General features: G+C 44.9%; 1 protein-coding gene across 1 annotated transcript in view; it reads left to right on the top strand.

Moving 5' to 3' along the window:
* The window catches only part of C2_1H5orf34 (chromosome 2_1 C5orf34 homolog), a 447,867-nt gene that overhangs the window by 221,867 nt on the left and 205,102 nt on the right, over positions 1–20,898 (top strand). The window contains exon 6 of the mRNA XM_078675037.1: positions 17,928–18,051. Coding sequence (XP_078531163.1) covers positions 17,928–18,051 — 124 coding nt within the window. The remainder of the gene's footprint in view (positions 1–17,927; positions 18,052–20,898) is intronic.

Below are 20,898 nucleotides of genomic sequence, written 5' to 3'. Positions count from 1 at the left end.
TAGAGTGAGTTGCAATAATCCACTCGGGACATTACCAGGGCACCCATTACAGTTTTTTTTAACGTTGGAGGGATGTAGGGTAAAACTTTCCTAAGGACCTTGATGGTATGGAAGCAGGTGGCAGTTACCTGGTTAATCTGCGCTTTGCAGGAAAGCTCTTTATCAACCAGGAAGCCAAGATTCCTAACCTTTTCTGCAGGGCTAGGACAAGAGCCCGCCTCCGGGGGCCACCAGAGGTTGTTCCAGATCGATGGTTTCTGACCGAACTCGATTATCTCGGTCTTGTCCGTATTTAATTTTAGAAAGTTACAGCTCATCCAGTTTTTTACACTGAGAAGACAGTTCTTAAAACGCTCTGCAGTGGCTTCAATAGACTGGGATACTGACACTACAATTTGAGTGTCGTCAGCGTACGACACTAATTGCAAGCCATGAGATTGAATTAAGGCAGCTAGAGGGGTAACATATAGGTTGAACAAGGTGGGCGATAGCGCCGAGCCTTGAGGGACCCCACCTGGGAGGGTGAATTCATCAGATTTAAAGCCTTCCCAGTGCACCTGTTAAATTTGAGAGTCCAGAAAAGATGTTAAAAGAGCTAGAGCAGCACCAGCGAAACCAAGAGTTTTTAATCTGTTTAACAGAATCGAATGGTTCACGGTGTCGAACGCCGCTGTAAGGTCTAATAAGATCAGGGCCGTTCTGCCACCCTCGTCCATTGTCCTTCGAATGTTTTCGGTTGCCATAATCAAGGCAGATTCTGTTGAGTGGGAGGGGAGAAAGCCATGCTGAGAGGGGTCTAGGAGCTTGTTCTGGTCAACATACCGCATCATTTCTTGGTTTATGGCTTTTTCCAGAATCTTGGCTGGCAAGGGTATGCAGGATATTGGCCGGTAGTGCTTGAGTTCGGTAGGTTTCAACGAATCCTTCTTAAGGATAGGTCGAATGCAGGCTTTCTTCCAGCTACTAGGGAAATCACCAGAGGTGATAATGTTGTTTAACAAGGGGGTCAGGACAGCTGCCACTGTCTATGGAATCATGTGCAATATACGTGGCGGGCAGGGATCTAGTGGGGACCCTGACTTCATCTGTGTGATAAGATCTGCCACCTGTGACTCTTCTAATAGGGGGAAACAGGAATAGCTGGAACCAGTCAAGGGGGCAATTACATTATTTTCACTGAGTGTGATAGATGCAGATGAACTAAGGTCATCGTAAACTAAATGGCGAATTCTAGTGTGGATACCTAATCGACAAAGTTCATAAAGCTACCCTGAATTCCCGAACGCAAGTACAGTCTTTAATTCCTAATATTGTCTCCTTGGTCCTTCCTTTTGATTTTTAGTGCAGCGGACCGTGAGGTGTGGATGAAATGTCATAAACAAAAAGGAATCCACTAGGTGGACGGCGGTTGTTACCACAATGGTGGGGAGCAACCAGTGTTGTTAAAATACCCCTCACATCTTGGTACCCTCACACACACCAAACACTTAGTTCACTCATAAAGTGCTCCTGTGTAGTCGTGAAGTCGTAGCACGCCGCATTCCGTAGAGGTTTGCGAAGACCCCGATGATGAAGCATGACACCAAGGGGCCTGTTGGTGTGTGAGGGGTATTTTAACAACACTGGTTGCTCCCCACCATTGTGGTAACAACCGCCGTCCACCTAGTGGATTCCTTTTTGTTTATGATAGTTGCTAGGGGAGACAGAATCCACTATTCCCTCTCCATCCCTCCTTTGTTAAAATTTATGTGTGGATGAAATGGTCAGTATCCATTCAGGATTTTTATCTTACTGCACATTTGGGGTCTGCGTTTGGTGAACAGCGTTACCACCCCAGACCATTACCCCTCCCTGTCTGTTGTTGCTGTCGCTACACGTTTGTCCAAATGTCTGATCCCTGTTGTGGTAGTGCAGTAGCTGATTGACCTCCCTGCGGCTGAGTGTAGGATGTGTTCGTGTCTCCCAGGGCCTGGTTTGGTGGATAGAGATTTTGTGGAGAATGGCATATGAATGTATAATTATAAACATAGGGATTGATTTTATCAATACTAACATATGCAATAATATAATTTTAAAGTGTGCACTTTACTGAAAACATGCAGAATATCAGTTTCATTTTCCTGGTTGGCAAATGCCAAATGTGAGGACTAAGGATCAGATGTGGTCTCTTACCCACTGACTTCAGCTTCAGGATGGACCTCTGCTCCGTGGATTCAGCAGCATTTCTAATGAATTGTGGTACCTGCTCACCTTCCTTGATGCTTAAATGTGAATACGTCTGGGTGGGGTCCACTTCCTTCAGCTGCAGTCTGGTCCGAGGTACCAATCTCTCCTGGCTGGCTTGCCAAAATGTTGCTCAAATATGAATTTAACTTGGAAAAACTAGACCAGAGGCGTTTGGCAAAACATTGAACAGTTTTTTTTTTTTTTTTTTAAAAACCTTTATTGCAAATAATACATATACACAGCAGTGTGCCTACAACCCAGCTGAAGGGCCGGCCGCAATTAGGTCAACAGCAACTAACATGTATCCTGAAATCAAAAACATTCAGCAAGAACATGTAAAAGGGCAAGGATGTAAAGTTATTGATAGCCAGTGTTCCAGTTCCATCGCTGCACCTATAGTTGTAGCACACATATGGAATCTCGGTCTCATTTTGTGAGTGTTTTTATTAAACAACAACTTCAACCCCCAACCCCCCACCCAAACTGTCCTGGTTCCTGGTCGCAGTAAGATCCCGTGGCATGAACGCAAATTGGTGAAGCTATACTTAACTCTTTGCAATACAAGCATGCAATCGAGCAGGCCATGCAGCCCCCGAAATTCCAAACCCATCATGTATCATTAGTCATTGGCCGGCAGAAGGAATGTCCACATTTGAAGAGAATCATGTTTGAAAAGACCTCCCATACCCAGAAAAAAAGGCAGCTGACCTCAGGTATCCTCACAGTATAGTTACACATTCAGGCAATCACTCGGCTCCTCCCCCTCCTGCCGATGAACCCCCACTCTCAACACCGGTGCTGCCGTCTTCAGCCAGGGAAAGCATATATGTGGTATATGGGGCCCAAATGTCCCGCGGTCGCGATTTCTCCGGCAGCCCCTCGTAGTAACAAGACAGCTGATCCCTGCAGTATGCCATGTCAGCCAGCCACTTTTGAACATCAGGTGCCCTCCCCCCCCCCCACACCATAGCGACTCTCCGTTTAGCAAGCTGTAAGGCTAACACAATCAAGCGCCGCACTCCCGCCGGCACCCCAGAAGCTATTCCCAGTAGACACAGGCGTATATCCAACGCAATCTCAATCGACGTCATCTTAGCGAGTGCCTCAGTCACAGCCCCCCAGAAGGCATACACACGTGTACATCCCCAGGCCAGATGCACAAAATCAGCATCATCCTCACCACACCGGACACATTGAGCTGTTGCACTAAGACCATACCTAACCAGCTGGACTGGGGTGTAGTACCATTGATGTACAAATTTATAATGAAGAAGACGAAAATTGCCGTTGGCAACGTACCCCCCAGTCATGGAGCAGCATTCAGTCCACTCATCGTCACTCAGTGGCTCCGGAAGACACCCGTCCCATCTAGCCCTGGCCAGTACCGCACCTCCCCCCTCATCCTCTCGCGCAGCTTTGTATAGTCTAGAGAGCAGCCCAACCCCATCTGTAGTAGTATAGAGCAATTGCAAGGTACCAAGTGCCAATGGCTCCTCCGGATACGTAGGGTTCAAGGAATGCACTGCAGCCCTAAGTCTGACATATATAAATGTAGACATAACAGTGTTTGCAGAGCGTTCCGTCATAGTCTGTAATGTTAGGAATGTGGCCCCAGGGAAAAGATCTCCCATAGTATGCAGTCCGGCACCCTGTAGGACCCGTAAGCCCCCAATTTCGCCCGACACCGAGATTTCGGAGTGGTACAGAAGCGGCATAGCAGGTGCATATAATGGCAACCTGTCCGCTCGTCTGCCCAGCTCCCGCCAGGCGCTAGCAGTGGAGCGCACTGTGTCCACTTCCCCTTTGTCAAACACTGAATGATTATTTACTATCATGGCTCTCAGCGGATTCGGAAGAACAGCACTGGCCTCAAGCGCCACATGCGGGGTATACGGAGGAGCCGACAGCCAGTAGAGGGCAAATTGTGCTTGTGCACACAAATAGTACAGTTTCATATCTGGCACAGCAAAACACCCCAATTCATACGGCTTAGTCAGTACATTCCAGGTCACTCGCGGTTTCTTACCAGCCCAGGTTAAAGTAATCAACAGTGACCGGAGCCGGGCAAAAAAGTGCGATTTAAGCGGGAGAGGAATGTTAACAAAAAGATATAGAAATTTGGGCAATACCACCATTTTAATTAGAGACACCCTATCTGCCAGGGTAAGAGGGAGCCGAGTCCAACGCGCCACCTGATCCTCCAGCTTGGAGACAGCCACGCCATAGTTGGCCCTAATAATTTCCTGGCTGTCTCGATGCATCCAAATTCCGAGATAACGAATGCAGAGGCTGCTTGGACTTGAACCTACCTCATGCCTCTTTAATCCGCCATCAGACATTTCCTGCTCTTTTATATCGCTCTTGATGTTTCCCTTTGCAACAGCTTTCTGTCTTTTTCTTTTTCATCCTTACTGTATTTATTTTTCATCCTCCTGTCTGTATTTATTTTTCCCTCTCTTTCACTATGTCCATTTCTGGTGAGGAAAAATAAGTGCTGATCCACACAAATGAGTGCAGGTAGGTAGTGGAGAAGTGTGGCTCACTGGTTAGAGGAGGCAGACCTGGAAGCAGAGGTCAGCCCGGGACCAGGGTTCAATTCCCGGCTCGGCGGGGTCTTGAGTCCTAAAATGCCCATGGACTCGACAATTCTCGCTCCGGTGCTTACTCGAGTCACGGGTTCACACTCTGCGACTCTGGGCAATAGCTTGCTTAATCTCCACAACGGCCCCTCGCGGTGGGATGCCTGGCTTTCACCTTGTGGATACCCTGCCGGGGTTATCTCACAGGGGAATACCAGGACGGGTTCCCTAAGCAAGCGCTTAGAAACCGCTTGGTGATTTGCGCTATATAAATTCCTGTACATTTACAGGTCACTCGCGGTTTCTTACCAGCCCAGGTTAAAGTAATCAACAGTGACCGGAGCCGGGCAAAAAAGTGCGATTTAAGCGGGAGAGGAATGTTAACAAAAAGATATAGAAATTTGGGCAATACCACCATTTTAATTAGAGACACCCTATCTGCCAGGGTAAGAGGGAGCCGAGTCCAACGCGCCACCTGATCCTCCAGCTTGGAGACAGCCACGCCATAGTTGGCCCTAATAATTTCCTGGCTGTCTCGATACATCCAAATTCCGAGATAACGCACTGACTCCGTTGCCCATTCTAGCGGGAATTCTAAGGGAAATGGGAGGGTAGCATTCGTGAGAGGTAGCATAACAGATTTTTCCCAGTTGATGGAAAGACCCGAATGACGACCAAATCGAATGAATTCCCGTAGTATAGCCTCAAGATATACAGCCGGCTCGCGCACATAAAGAACCATGTCATCAGCATACATGGACATCGCCAAAGACCGAAGAGGGAATTTCAAAGCCGCTCCCGCATACCTCTGCCTCAAAACACAGGCCAGTGGTTCCATCAGAATAGCAAAGGCGAAAGTGGACAGCCCTGTCTTGTCCCCCTCTGCACCGGAAACGGGCTTGATACATGTCCATTGACCCTTACTCGTGCTATGGGATTGGTATACAGAAGAGTTATCAGTGACGTAAAAAAAAAGGGCACCCCCATCCGATGCAGTATGGCCATCATATACCGCCAGGCAACTGAATCAAAGGCCTTCGCGGCATCAAGCATTACAGCCACCGCAGCCAAATCCGGCTTGAGCAGATGCAACACTGCAAACAGAGCCCGCAAATTGTGGGTGGTAGACCGGAGTGGTATAAACCCCGATTGGTCCGGTAACACCATGACTGGGTGGAGCAGCCGCAGCCTAGTAGCCAGAACCTTAGCTATAATTTTAACATTGGTATTCATGAGGGATAGAGGGCGGTATGAGTCACACTTATTAGGAGGTTTGCCTGGCTTTGGCAACGCTACAAGCAGTGCTTCTCTCATTGTAGTTGGTAATTGTCCCTGGTCAACCGCCTCCTCCAGCACCTTTACCAAGTGTGGAAGCAAAAGATCAATGTATTCTTTATAAAATTCGGAGGGTAATCCATCTGTGCCAGCCGCTTTGCCATTCGGAAGAGCAGCTATCGCATCTCTGAACTCCCCCTCCGTGATATGATGCATCAGGAATTCCTGTTGCCCCTTTGATAGCCAAACCAATGCAATGTCCTCAAAGTACTGAGCTATCTCTTCCTCACCCGCCGTCTCTCTGTGCACATACATCTGTTTATAATATTTTGTGAAACAGTCTAGAATGCCAGTCGTGCTAGTCACTACACCCTCCCCCTCCTCTATCTCCTGCACAGTACAGTGTCTAGCCCAGGGATCCCGTATACGATCCGCCAAACCTTTCCCTGGCCTTCCCCCTTCGCCATAATAGCGCGCCCTAGCGTGCTTAGACAGGAACTTCACCTCCTGATCAGCTAGTTCGTTATATTCTGTAACCTTCAATCTGATGTCCGCCATCAAAGCCTCATCCGGGCATTCTTCCAACCGTCGTTCCAGCGCTAACAAATCTCTCTCCAACCTGGACATGGAATCTCTCAGTGACGTGAGTACTCCAGATCGGAGGCCAATACATGCCCCACGTACAGTCACCTTAAACGCCTCCCACACCGTACTCATATGATCAACAGACCCAACATTCTTATCAAAAAACTCCTCAATGACCATCCTAAGCCGCTCGCGCAGAACCTGATCAGTCAACGTCCCCGGCGATAGACGCCAAGTGAATGGAGCCGGTGTATGAGTCGGTAATCGCATTTCCAAGCGTACTGGCGCATGATCAGATATCGTGCGAGGCATATGATCCACATCCAATACCCATCCACTGACATCACGAGTCACCAGCCAATAGTCCAATCTCGACCATGTGTCATGCGCCGATATGTAACAGGTGCCCTCCCGTCTGCCAGGGTGCCTCAATCTCCACGCATCCACCAGCCCAATGTCAGTCATACCCTCACAAACCGCATCAGCCGCTCTCTTGCGCACAGAAGGCCTGTCTTGTTTTTTGTCCAGCTCACCATCCAGAGTAACATTCAAATCCCCTCCACAGATGACAGCCGATGGAGGCAGCATGTAAAGTTTGTTCCAAAGCTTAACATAAAAATCAGGGTCATCAACATTTGGACCATAGACATTAAGGAGGGTGACCAACGCCCCACATAATTTACCATGTACTATAATATACCGACCATCCTGATCAATCTCCTCATGTAGTATGTCAAACGGTACATTTTTTTTGATTAGAATCATAACACCTCGTGCATATGAGGAATAGGCTGTCGCCAGTCTAACACCCGCCCATTGCTTACCCACAGTTTCTGCCGCCCTCCCCCTAAGGTGCGTCTCCTGAAGAAAGACCACATGCGCCCCATGTCTATTAAGGAACGCTAGCATTTGTCTAGTTTTCTGCGGGCGATTCAATACTCTGACATTCCAAGTGACACAGGTGAGTTTACCCCCTCTATCCATACTTCCAGGGTTGCAGTATACTCCAGAGGACGCAGATCCATCCCATAAGCCCATCAATGAGACGACACTCACAATAGACCAGCAATCGAATGTCGGCAAAAGGTGCATTGCAAGTCAAAACAGTACATTGACCAGTAGTGCTCCAACCACCCTTCAGACCACCCAGACCTCCCACCATAGACCAGGAAACACAACCCTTCCCAAGAACTCCAGAATCCCTCAATCCCCCCACCTCCCACTTCAGCATCCCCAATCTGCCAAAGCTGTCCCCTTCCCCCCCCCCCCCACAAAACCCAACAGTACATATGAAAATGTGTGGGGATCTCCCATATGAGGGGGAGCAGTGGCACACAACTCCCGTCAGGAAACTAACGAGAGTGTGGACTGTGCAAACCATTGAACAATCCCATCCCTCCCACCCCCGCTCCATAGCAAGAAGTACCACAGTAAGGAAAATACAATCAGCATTCTATGACATAGGTACCCACGCTCTCAAGTGCACCTCATCAAAACTTCCATTATGCTTAGAACATGTCGCAGACAGCCATTATAGCACAATAGCACAACTCCTAGTGCCCGCTACATCCATGTAAGCCCACAATAACATTAGCAGCACATAAGACCCTCGCTGAAATCCCCGTTTCTGCTAGCTATCTAATGTGCGAACCGTACTATACATTAAATATTACTGTCCTCATGTAGTCCGTTCCATAGACTGGTGGTCGCCTCGCCTAAGGCAAGGGTATCATAACTATCGACAAATTGAGCAACCTGTAACTGAGCAGCAGCCTACTCTATAGGGTATGAACAACAGCATCGGCACAGTAGCAATGAGTCAATTCCCTAGGCCACCTCTTCCTGCAGATCCTCCTCCCCAGCTTGCTGCACATTCGAGTCCCTTTTACGTTTTTTCAGTTTTTTTGCATAGTCCATGGCTGCCTTAGGGGAGGCGAAAATTTTGTTGTCCGACGGTGGCCCTATCCTAAGACGTGCCGGATACAACATGGCGTACGGAATGTTTTCGGCGCGCAATATCTGTTTCACAGTGGCAAATTCCTTGCGTGCCGTTTGCACCGCCATGGTGAAATCGGGATAAAATTCAAGTTTGTTGCCCTGGTATTCAATAGTGCCCTTCTCCCGTGCAAGACGCAGTATGACATCGCGATCCCTGTAATTAAGAATGCGAGCAATAATAGGCCGCGGCTGTGCCCCAGGCACCGGTCGCTTTGCCAGAGAGCGGTGAGCGCGCTCCACGATGAAGACCTGAGACAGTTGCTCAGAGCCAAAAATGTCTACCAGCATGCGCTCCATAAAGTCTTCCATCTGACCAACATTCGTGGATTCTGGCAGGCCCGTAACGCGTATATTATTGCGTCTGGACCTCCCTTCCAACTCCTCATTCTTCGCCTGGATTACCGCCAGAACCCTCTCCATATTGAACACCTTGGTCGTGACCGTAGCCAGCCCATCCTCCGTGGCGGACACTCTCTGTTCCACCTCTCCCATACGCTCATTTTGCCGGTCAAATTGTGTCGCCATGTGATCAAGTCTATGATTGACCGCTTCCATGGTGCCTTCTATGGATTGCAGCGTTTTTTGCATCGCCACCAATGTGGCCTCCAGGGTCGGAGTGCCCCCAACCGCGCCCAGAGTCTCCGTTTCGGGCGGTGCCTGCGAAGAAGATTGCGCTGTTTTTTTGGCGTCAAATGTTAGTTTCGGTTGATTTCTCTCTGGCCTGCCCATGGCGCCCACCTGATTTGTAACCCTGCCCAGTCGCAACGGTTCGTGGGGCAGGTACTGTCAAAGGTGCTCCCGGTTCGCGGGCACCAGTATGTCCCAGGGTGTGGTGGAATAATAATGGCAGTTTCCTTAAAGAAAGGAATCAAAAACAGTTTTGTATACATTTGATAAAAATTACAGAAAAATAGAAAATGAAGCATCGTTTGTTTGCTATTGTTATCACATGGGCATAGCATTTGGTCAAGCATAGCATTAAACCCCAAGGGAAAACAAAGCATATATTTCATAGTACCTGCCCTCAAGCGGAACAACAAGCCTCTTTCCCAACGGCCAATATTCTTTAGAAGGTACCTGGATGGCAAATAAGATGGCGGCCTTCGTACGTCCTCTAAGGATATATACCTTGCTACTGAGGATTTCAGGAGCTCCTCGTCGTGTCTTGCCCTGCTATACTTATCATGTAGCACCTCTTGGAGAGATTTTTTGCTTACTCCGCCCATGTCACTTGGGTTTAAAAATGTGTGTTCAAGGTTCACACTATTTAGGCTTTTCCTTACAGCTGCTAACCACGGTATATCCATGCCCTTATCACATGTAAGGCAGTCGGTAATTATGTTTCTAGTGAGGACTGCCGCAGGGTTTTGCCACATTGTAAGCCAGAATATAGCTGGCCGAGCCCTGATGTAATCCTCAATATATGACAGTTTTAAATCCCCATGAAAGATATACTGTGATGAGATCGGGCCCCCAGCAATTTCCTGCAGAATCTATTTTCCTCGCCTTGTATGCTGCTGCAACCCGTGAAGCCCCAAACTTCAGCACCATAAGTTGCAGCAGAAATGCATGTAATTCGAAATTTTTTATAATAGGTAGTACCACCTCAACTCTCTTCGGTTGGGGAACTGACAGGACGGAATTAATTGCTTTTACAAACTTGCCCCTACCATGTACCACGTGATCAGTCCAGGAACCATTGGCTGCAAATACCAGACCCAAATAAGGAAAAGTGCAAGTGCAAGTGCGATGTAAACGTTCATTGCCTATGGAAATTTAATTTACAAGGTGCTTTTTTGGGCCGCATGCCATTAAAAAGGATTTGTTAAAATTTGTGCGGAGATCTAGAGCGGCCATAAAATCTACAAAGCCCTGAACTAAAAGTGTGGAGTGCGTTTGGTGTGCGGCCCATTAGGACCGCATCATCCACGTATAATAAGGCGGGGAGGATGTTACCATTAATAATAGGAACATCCTTGGTGAGCTTGGTGAGGGGGTCATGTAAATCATTGATGTACACGGTAAATAGGAGTGGGGCCAATACACACCCCTGCCTGACCCCTCTGCCAACGGTGATGTCCTGTGAAACCTCTGTGCCTTTACCAATCTGCACCCGGGCCTTCAAGTCCCTATGCAAGTATGCCAAGAAGTGAACTAAAACTTCGTCCAACCCATATTTTAAAAGAATCCACCAAAGTTGTGACCTGTTAACAAAATAAAAAGCTGAAGTAAGGTCCATGAAGGCCAGATAAATAGGGGATTTCCGTACTACTGTATATTTACCAATAATCAAGTTAAGGTTTATGCACTGTTCAACTGTGCCTATTTTACTTCTGAAACCTAACTGACAAGGATTTAAAATATGTCCAGCCTCAGCCCAGGACCTGATCTTGTTAAACATTATCCCCCCGAGGATTTTTAGTGTGTAATCAATCAGGGAGATCCGTCTATAACAACTGGGGTTGGAACTGTCGCCCTTTTTAGGTCGAGCCTGGAATTCGCATCCGAAGGATGCGTCCAGGTGGAGACTCATAGCTAGCTGACTCGGGGGAATGAAGGACAACGAACTGCCACACGCTTCTCTTCGGCTGGATTACACTGCGTGCACGCGCACCCACACTCACGCATGTGCACATCACAGCCACACGCATACACAGCCACACGCATACACAGCCACACGCATACACAGGCACACACACACCCCCCCGTCGCCGCCGCACCTACACACACACTAGCGCACCTACACGCACACACAGAGACCCCCCCCACACACACACCAGCGCACCTACACACACGCACGCACGCACACATACAAAGACCCCCGCCGCCGCCATCGCACACATACACACACACACACACACACACACACACACACACACACACAAGCGCACCCCCCTCCCGCCTAGAACTAAGCACCACTTACCGCCATTCGGGACTTCGTTAGCCGGGGCTCTCCTTGGGCATGGGAGCCCCGCTCTCAGGTACTCCGTGGACGCGTGCGCGGGACTTCAGAAGACGGAAGTCCCGCCCAAAGGAAGTGGCTCCACGTCTCCTCCGTGTTTGCCTGTCTTCCTGCCTCGTTCACCAGGGCAGAGATTTATTTCAAAGGGCTTCCTTGCATCTGTGCAAGAACGTTTTTTTTACAGTAATTATGCACCGCCCTTCAAAGGAAAACATCATTATACGGAGAAGGAACAGAACGCTGGCATGTGCCCAGGGAGCCAATTGTATCCACCCCGAATGTTAATCTAGAAGTGCTGTTCTGCATCTTACATTGCACCCAATTATCCAAATAAGACAATCGTGAGTTGAATATCAAGCACAGTAGAATAACTATGTTCGGATGGGGCAAAAGGGTTGTTACCAAACGCGCACTCAGTTTAGTGTCGTTATGGCAGATAAACGAGGTTGTCTGGCTGCAGAAGCACAAGGTCGCCCATTGACCACATTTACATCTGACGCTGAACGAGCCTTAAAGAGCCAGCACACTAAATAAAGGGGGCAGCGAGTGACCTCAGACTTACAATGTGTTATAAAGCTGTACTGTTTTGCCTTCTTCCAACACTGTTTTGTACCTTTGGTCTGTGGTGTCTAGGAAAGGAGATGGGGCTTTTTATTCCTGGTGTTTGCTGAGCCAATACACAAATAGCCCGCCTACCCAACTTGCTTTAGACCGATAACTAATGCATGATGCGAAACGGTACAATGACCAAAGCAGAGCAGAACAAAAACTTACAGTATCTTTGAATTACAAATGTTTTCTATAACATCAACAAACTACTACATATCTTAATCATTTTTGCTTTATATCAGTCCTATTAACAGTCTGCATAATTCATCATCATTTCATAAAGGTATTTTTTCCAAAAAGTACATTGTGTAAAGAATACAAAATACCTACAAACACATGAAGAAAAAAGGAAATGCTGATGAAGGTTTTGATGCACTTTCTCTTCTCTTCAGATATTTCTCCATGGTTGAGGTACCTTTTATCTTGCGCAGAATGTCTGGTAATATGGGCACAAAAATAAACGTGACTAGTCCTTTGAGGATTTTTCTGTACATTTTGAGGATTAGATTATTTGTGGGTCAGAAGGATATTAATGTTTGAGCGTGTGTGTGTGATTGCGTCTGAACATGTATGAATAGCTGGCCTTTTAAGTTGGATTCTGGTCTACGGTCACTCCCATGATACATATATGCTTTTGTTGTTTGTATAATTTTATATTATGCATTTTAGTATTTCTCTAAAGCAAATTGAGCTGGTGGGATATTTGTGTATTGGTTTTGTTTTACTAACAACAAAAGAACCGGGGGTCTATAACGGAGCTTCAAGTACTCCGAGCTGCTGCAAAACTCCTACATAAGTGAGTTAGGCGCTAATAGAGCTACATAAGTCTCTATATCAGAATGTGTGCCAGGACAAACCTGTCGAAGGACCTACTGAGATTGTTGGTAAGACCCGTACAGAGATGTGTTGGATTCCCATCAAATAGGTATGTAGATCAAGTGTTCTCATTTGGTCATCCAAAAATGGGGTGGTATGTCTCTTGATCAATGAGACCCATCCATCGCCCTTACTCAATTGGGTCGCACCATCAATCGCTAAGGTACCCATGAACAAATGATAAAGATGGGATCGAGTGCAGTGCAAAAATCAAAAGATGTGTGAGTTAAAAACAAGGGGTGAAAGGATCAATAGGCGAAAAACTCTAATGAAATTTGTCCTTTCCCTCAAACAAACAAGAACAATGCAGAGGAAGCAGTCTAAACATATAACTGCATTTACAAGGCCAACATGTTTCAGCCGGTAGGGACAAGATCCCATGGCTTTCTTCAGGGCCAGAGGTCTAAGCATTAGCTACTGCATACATAAAGTGAACGTAACGACAATCTGTAAAGGATATACATAAATAGTCCAAAATCGTGTTCCTCTGTACCAAACGGTTTTGTTTCCCCGCTCTGCGTGCCATATCAGTAATTTCAGGGGCTTCTTGTAATTTGTATTACTGACGTTAACCAAGATCTTTTGATTGTACTAATATGATACATATAATAAACAAGCTTACTTACAGGGGATTTCAGCCAGCTGTCTTTATCCATTTGTCTGTTTATTATGTCATTCACTTTTTTCTTCCTTCCACAATGACATAGGTATTTGAGGCAATGGTTCAGCTATTGGCTAATGTCATTTCGAGTGATGGCAGTCTGCCCTCTTACAATTAGCATGTCCATACACAAAGAGGTGTTATTAGGTGCCAGAGACCCCATGACAAGCTGTGCTTTTTAAGAACAAAAATATATTTTTACTTTTAGCCAATGCTTGCTTTTTTCGATTGATGAGGGCAGAGCAGCATCCCCAGCAATAAAGTTTTGCACAAACCTTGACAAAACAAAAGCTGCATTGACAAAGCTAAAAGTCTGGTGGCCAATGCCAGACCTGTTGGCTTTGCCAGTGCTTGTTATTGATCTGGCTCCTAGCTGGTAAGGTAGTCTGCATCATATTACAGGACTAACCTAGTTCTGTTTTGTGTTCTCCTCTCTGTCTTCATACTGTCGAATGTATATGTTAATCAGAATCTGGGCCATCTTTTAATTTGTAAACCATCGAAGGTGTAAACTGTGAAATATGTCCAGTTCACAGGGTTTGAGTTGGTCTTCTCTGTAAGCTGCCAGTTAGTGCTGTGCAAGCCCTGGTGTTGCCTGTCCCAATGCCCTGTTGCTGTCAACCATTTATGCTGTCGCCATTAACTTTTTTATCGAGGGAGCTGCACTGTGCGTCTGCTCTGTTACAAAATCAAAGATGGAGGCCCGAGCATCACTCTTGGCGCTGGACGTTTGCTAAAGGTGCATTTGGTTAATAAATCAAAATCAGTATTGTCCAATCCTTTCTAATCTTTGACTACGTGCCCCGTGCCAACTCCCCCTTCCTCCTCCCACCCCATTGCCATTCCCCAACAGTCTCTACTATTATCAGCACTAGTTTAAAAAATGATATAATGGAACCCTTTATCTTGAAAGGCCAAAGAGTCGACATTGCTACTGATTGTAGCAATGTCCTTCCTTCCTGTCTGAACCGGGAACCTGACCTTAGCGTCTGGGGGGGTGCTATTCTTCCAAGCACTTACTCATTACACTCCACCTCTCACACCCCAGTCCTTGCTCTTTCCAGTAGACCACCTTTTCTTTTTCTGATTTACTGTGCTCCATCTGCCTGAGTATCTTGTAGCAAGAAGCTTTAACGTTCTTTCAGCCCCTCCATAAATGTTTCATTTTCACCCATCTTTTTCCCATTCACTCCTCTCTCTCTTCTTCTACCCCTTTTCTTCCCCACCCCCTGTTTTCCACCTTCCTTTCACCATTGTTCTTTATTCCTTTTACTTCCCCCGCCTTCCTTCTCTTCTTATATCTCAAGTATCTACCTATGTTTCTGGCCCTTTCCCGTTCTTCCTTTATTGATTTATTCCTTTTTTCTTTTTTTTTTTCCGCTTCCCCTCTCGTTTTATCTTCTTTCTCTAGTGCCACTTGTCAGTGCCTTTCTTCTGTAAAATCTATATTCTGAAATGTTTATTTAAAAAAATTAAACGCCATTGTTATTTGTAATATCAATACATCTAAGTCATGTAAATACAAAACATATTGCATTACAAATGCTATAGGTATCACATTTGCGAAAGTTATAACTATTGGCATTGTAAATGACAAAGCTATTAATTTCGCTATTTTTAAAAACAACACAAAAATAAAAACTTTGCCATTTACAATACCAATAGCTCAAACTTTCCTAATGCGAGATCTATTGCATTGCAAATGCTTGTTAAAAATAGGGACAATAATACTAGTAGACCATGTGCCAGGAAATGAAGCAACAGTTAAGTTAGTAAAAATATTAAGTAAAAGGGTTGCCCAGAATTCAGGTTTGTGTTTGATAAAATCTATCGGTAGTCCGTCGGGGCCAAAAGCTTTACTGCCCAAAGTTTGATGTAAGGCGTCCTCAATGTACTTTAGTAAGTTGTAGATGAATAGTAAATTGAAGTGTGGCTACATGTTGGCTTCACCAGGATATAGCATGACCCTTCTATGAACAGCTAGCCCTTCTAGTGCTTCAAGCACAGAGTAACATGTGTGAAACAGTACATCTTCAGAATGGCGGGTGTCTGTTCCTGTTGTGTTCTTCCGTGTGTGCTCCAACAAGTCATTAAAAACCACATACGACCAGTGGTCCAAGTAAGGAAACGGTGTTTTAAGTGACTTTTTTTATCTGCTCATTTATGGTGAGGTCATAATCTGCCTGTGTATAATGCCAGCACCATACACAGATCATTAATCACCAAGTAGCCATATTTCTGCTTTGGTTGTATACAACTTAGAAAAGTTTGCTTAATAACCCACTGACGCAAAATGAATTTTATTGGATTCAGCTTTAGCCTTTTTATTCTTTGTATGGTATCTACGTAGTGAAAGAAAACAGGCCGAAGCAGACATAAGTACTTATTTAGTAAGGTTAGAGTGAGATTGGAATACTGTGGCACCTCACATTTTAGGCTCAATGCAGACAAGTGGAAATTCTGAATGGTAGTTACATGGTGTTAATTAATTAAGAAAGATTTGATTCAGTAAAGAGCAGATCCCCAGTACCAGCTTAATGTAGATGGTGCTGCATAATGTCTAAAAAGATAGAATTAAATGCCTTTTTTAATAGGGTGCATACCCAATCCGTCCCACATGAAATGCTTTCATGATTGACTGACATAACAATTAATACAGATTATATGTCCTATCCTGGCATGAAAGAAGCTTGTACTGTGTAAATAGACTGTCTGATTTGATATTATTCTGAAGTTAAGTGTTTGTCACCGACAGACGAGCTACTGAGGTTGCTTGCTGATTGCAGAAATTGCCCAGACCTAGTCATATCGACCCATGCTAGCTTTTGAACCTCTTGGTATTTACATGCATCTGTGTAGGAAGGAAGAGGTGAGGCCTAGAGAAGTGAAACTTCTTTGTGATTGAGCAAGGGGCAGACCTTCAACCACACCCCATTGTTAGCACCGTCTGTGGCAGATGCCATTCTTCAGAGTTGTATTTGAGAAAACATGCAGGAACTGGGAGGAAACATTTGGTGATTCATGGGAAGGGAGGTTAGACTTAGTACGAAGAAGGGCAGTTGTGATGAAGTCTCTCTGGAAATTCTTAAACGGACTGCTTTCTTGGGGAGAACATTTTTCCAGTCGTGGGTGTGACTCCAAGCTATTCCAAACTAATTCTAAAAGAGAGAACAATGACCATTCAAAGATTTTCCTTTAAACTCCCTTTTGCCCATGATGTAGATCACATGTGTAGTTCACCTATAATCCTGCATTGCATTCTAAGGAATAGGCCAAGTAAATGTTGGATTTGAAAATCTAAACAACTGGGTTACGATGCACACTCTGCTTCCGTGGCACGAAGAACAGAGTCAGCACAACCGGGGTCTAGACATCACAAAGGGCGAATCCCCCATTCCATCTCCGAAGGACCAACATTCGTCTCCTTGAAAAGTTATACACAAAAGATGTACCTATAACACACATAAGAAGTTGAGCGATTTGAGCTCTCTGATGAAGAGGGGCAAGTGATTCATTTACTCATCACAAGCGACCTAATAGGTAGCCAGCTTCACTTTGGTCCTGAAAAAGGCCCACAGACCTGTCAGGACGACAGAGGGCCGAACATGTCGACCTGCCACTACCACCATCATTAACAGTTCCACCATAGCACCACCCACCCGTTTTTAATATTGCCCCTTCCTTGATAAATAGGAGTGAACAAAGGAATGAAGGTGATTTTAATTTCGTTTGTTTTGCTTACCTCTCTTTAACGCTTTTCACTCTCTGATCACAACTAAAAACCAGATGGTCTCCCGCCAGGTGGTGGAACGCAGATCACTTGGAAAACTGAACACTCAAATGATAAAAGACCCATCGATGATGCTTTTCACCTAACCAATATAGAGAAGAGAATCAACATATACTGCACCCTGAGTTAAATATGAATGAGGATCTCCATAACACGAGATCGTAAGAAAATACAGGACATGCGATACCTTCTCATCTGATTCTGTTATGATGTACATGGACATCAGCTGCAATGCTTATTTGGGGTACTGCCCATAGTAGTCCAGCACAAATCTATGTCTATCATTCTTTTGTAGCGGTGATCTTGTGTTGTGACATTTTGTTTATGTTGAACTTTAATTTTGATCTTTTACATCCTTATTTCTAGATTCATACTTGGGTTTCTCCGCTCTGTGGAAATTGATCCAGGGGATGGGACAGTGTTAATCTCCCAGGGAGCTACGTTTGGAAAATATTTCACACACTGTTCACTACATGAAGCATCTGGAAAGGTAGGGCTATGAATTCTCGAAATGCTTACATATTATTGGAATTGATATTTCATCAACAGATAGGTTGGGAAAATATTTAGTTACTAGTTTGTAGGGTGGTCTGTATCATTCAAAATTAGAAATTTGATACATCTATGCCTGGAATGAAGGAGGTCATGGGTAAGTGTATCAGTTAAAAAATGTGCGACTAGAACACTAGCATATGACTTATTCGATTTGTTGGCTGCTGAGGTTTTAAGAGCTTTGATCCTTCGCCTGCAGGGATATCACCATTGCTGCCAGTGCCACCCTAGTTAACATGGCCTGCAAACTACTTTTGACAGAAGTCACAGAGGCCTCGGCGCCATCCACCTTCTTATGAAGCTATCAAGCAGAGCAAAGAGTGCCCTTAGTAATACAGTAAGATTACAAATGTCTCCTGTTGCGTGCTTGAACCAAGTGTCTGTTGTTATCATCTTGACCTGGGCAAAAAGATCATTATTGTTGATGGGTGCTTAGCAGGACTACTCTTATTCCACTTTCCCATCAATGTCTCATCCCAGTAGGGAGGTCATTATTCCACCCTCACAAATAGGGAGGGCACTTTTACAGTCTCGCAAAGACCTACTCACAAGCAATAAAGTGTATGAGCCCCTGGAAACAGTGTTGCTGCTTTATTCACCTTTGGTAGATAGGATTTTGTTCCTCGGTCAATTTGAGACAGCTTGACTCCCAGTCTTATCCGGCTCATTCTTCTGGTCCACCAATAAAAGTTGTCAAATCTGCACCAACAGCTACCATGGTGCCACTCCTCACATTTGATCAGTGATCGGGTGGAAAGCTCTCCCTCCCTCCCCTATGCATTCCAAGTGACCACAGTATCAAAAACACCCCCCCCATGGCCTAACAAAGCACTCACAGTATGAACACACGCATTAAGATATTCAGTTAATTCATTTCTTGTATTATTGAATCTCTTAAACATTTGTTAATCATAGCTTACAAAAATAGTATATTCAATTACTTTCCTTAAAACTCCAAAATGACTGCAGCCAGTTAGCGCACACCTCACATAGTTAAAACCACAGTTTCAAGACACATATCTATTATTAAATTAATTGAAATGCAAAAAACACAAAACACCTCAGACAGATTTGCAATATTTAATTACTGTAGGTGGAATGAAACAATATTGTCACAATCTTGCTGTTAATGGTATCAAACAAAAAATAGATATGGGTGACGCATGTTTCTGTGCTGTGAATGGAGTAACATGCACATCCTTCAGGAACGCAATTTTTTCAAACACAGCATCAACACTATTCAAGTAGGGTAATATCTAGTTAGATCTCCTAGTTATTCCAAATGTATATTTTTTGTTGACCGTTCAGCGAGTGTGTCTCCTATAATCTTATCTAAATTGGATATCAATGGTATTCTCATCCTCATGGTAAGGTACAGGAGGGTTTTGTACCAGACCATACAGATGGAGACACAATAACAATAACCATACATAGTCAGTCACTAACAAAGCACACTTAAATGTACAGAGGACATACATTATAAATTCAAAGAAGATTACCATCCTGGATACGTAGCCTGGAACACTGCTTTCCTTATCCCTCAACGTCACTGAGTTTAATCTGAGCGCAACCCCATGGTAGTTATGGCTGAGGGCAGACAATTTAGGACAATGTGTAAATTATTTATGCAGTATCAAAACAGTAATAAATTCATAACACAAACCAATAAAATCCCAAGCGGAGTCAGTAAAATATACTGAACAAAATTACACAAAACTAACAAAAATCCAGTAAGGGGATGTGAAGTTATGAATTGTTTATGTTTTAAGTAAAAACAGTTCCAAATAGCACTATGTGCCAATGGTAGTCTATGGAAGCAGTAGACTGTGCCCACAGAGCTCCCTCCTTCTGATAGCCTCTGCCCGGCCTGGCTGCTGATCACCTAATCAAGGCTGCCAGGGCTGACCAATCTGAGAAGGGTGCTAGAGACTGGCTTACAGAAAAGAAGGGCTTATAAAAACAATTCTGTACAAGGTATGATAAATTCAACAATGCCAAGTTGATGGATTTATGAATACCATTCTGTTCTGTCTTTGAATGATATTTTGTACACTCTCCTACCAATAGTTATATGTCCATATCATATTGCCATGTTAGCCAATGAGATTAACTATCTTCAAGGAGAAAAAATTAAATTTACAATTTCTTCCTCACCAGGGTTTATAAAACCTCTTTTATAAAGCCCCTGCTCATAATTACCGGGCCCCCATTCCTGCAACACATAGGGGTTCTGAGGTGTTGCTAATTTGCAAAAACTATTGTGGTTATTATTTCACAGTGCCCACAGCACCAAAGTTGAATTTGTAGTAAATTTCTTACACTAAAATTGGCGTTTTTACTCACCAGGGTTTATAAAACCTCTTTTATTGGGACGCTGCTTATAGTGATGTGCCCCTCCCAGAACATCTAGGGGAGACCTTGGGGGACCCACAATGTAAAATTTGAGTGGGATAAATCTGCAATTCAATCAGATGCTTTTGCACTGCCGTTTAGATACATTTTCCAGCGAGTCCTGCTAATGCCCAGGAGCTGTGAAAGAAAGGTTTTCAAAAGTTTTCAAACTTTCTTCTGGTGCCCTAATAACCAATATAGTACACTTTAACGTCTTCAGGACCCCAGGTGAAGGCACATGGAGATTCTGTGTGTCAGGTAGAGGCCAACACCAAAGTACAGTACACTCCTGGTGCCACTGATCAGCTGAGCCCTTAAACAACAGGCATTGGCATAGCCAATAGGTCTCGCCTTTGGGACCTTATAAGTGTTTAGCCATGCAACAGTTGATGTT

Source organism: Lissotriton helveticus, chromosome 2_1 (assembly GCF_964261635.1).
Source record: "Lissotriton helveticus chromosome 2_1, aLisHel1.1, whole genome shotgun sequence".
Lineage (NCBI taxonomy): Eukaryota > Metazoa > Chordata > Amphibia > Caudata > Salamandridae > Lissotriton > Lissotriton helveticus.
Note: the sequence above shows the minus strand (reverse complement) of the source record. Positions and strands in the feature narration are given on the sequence as shown.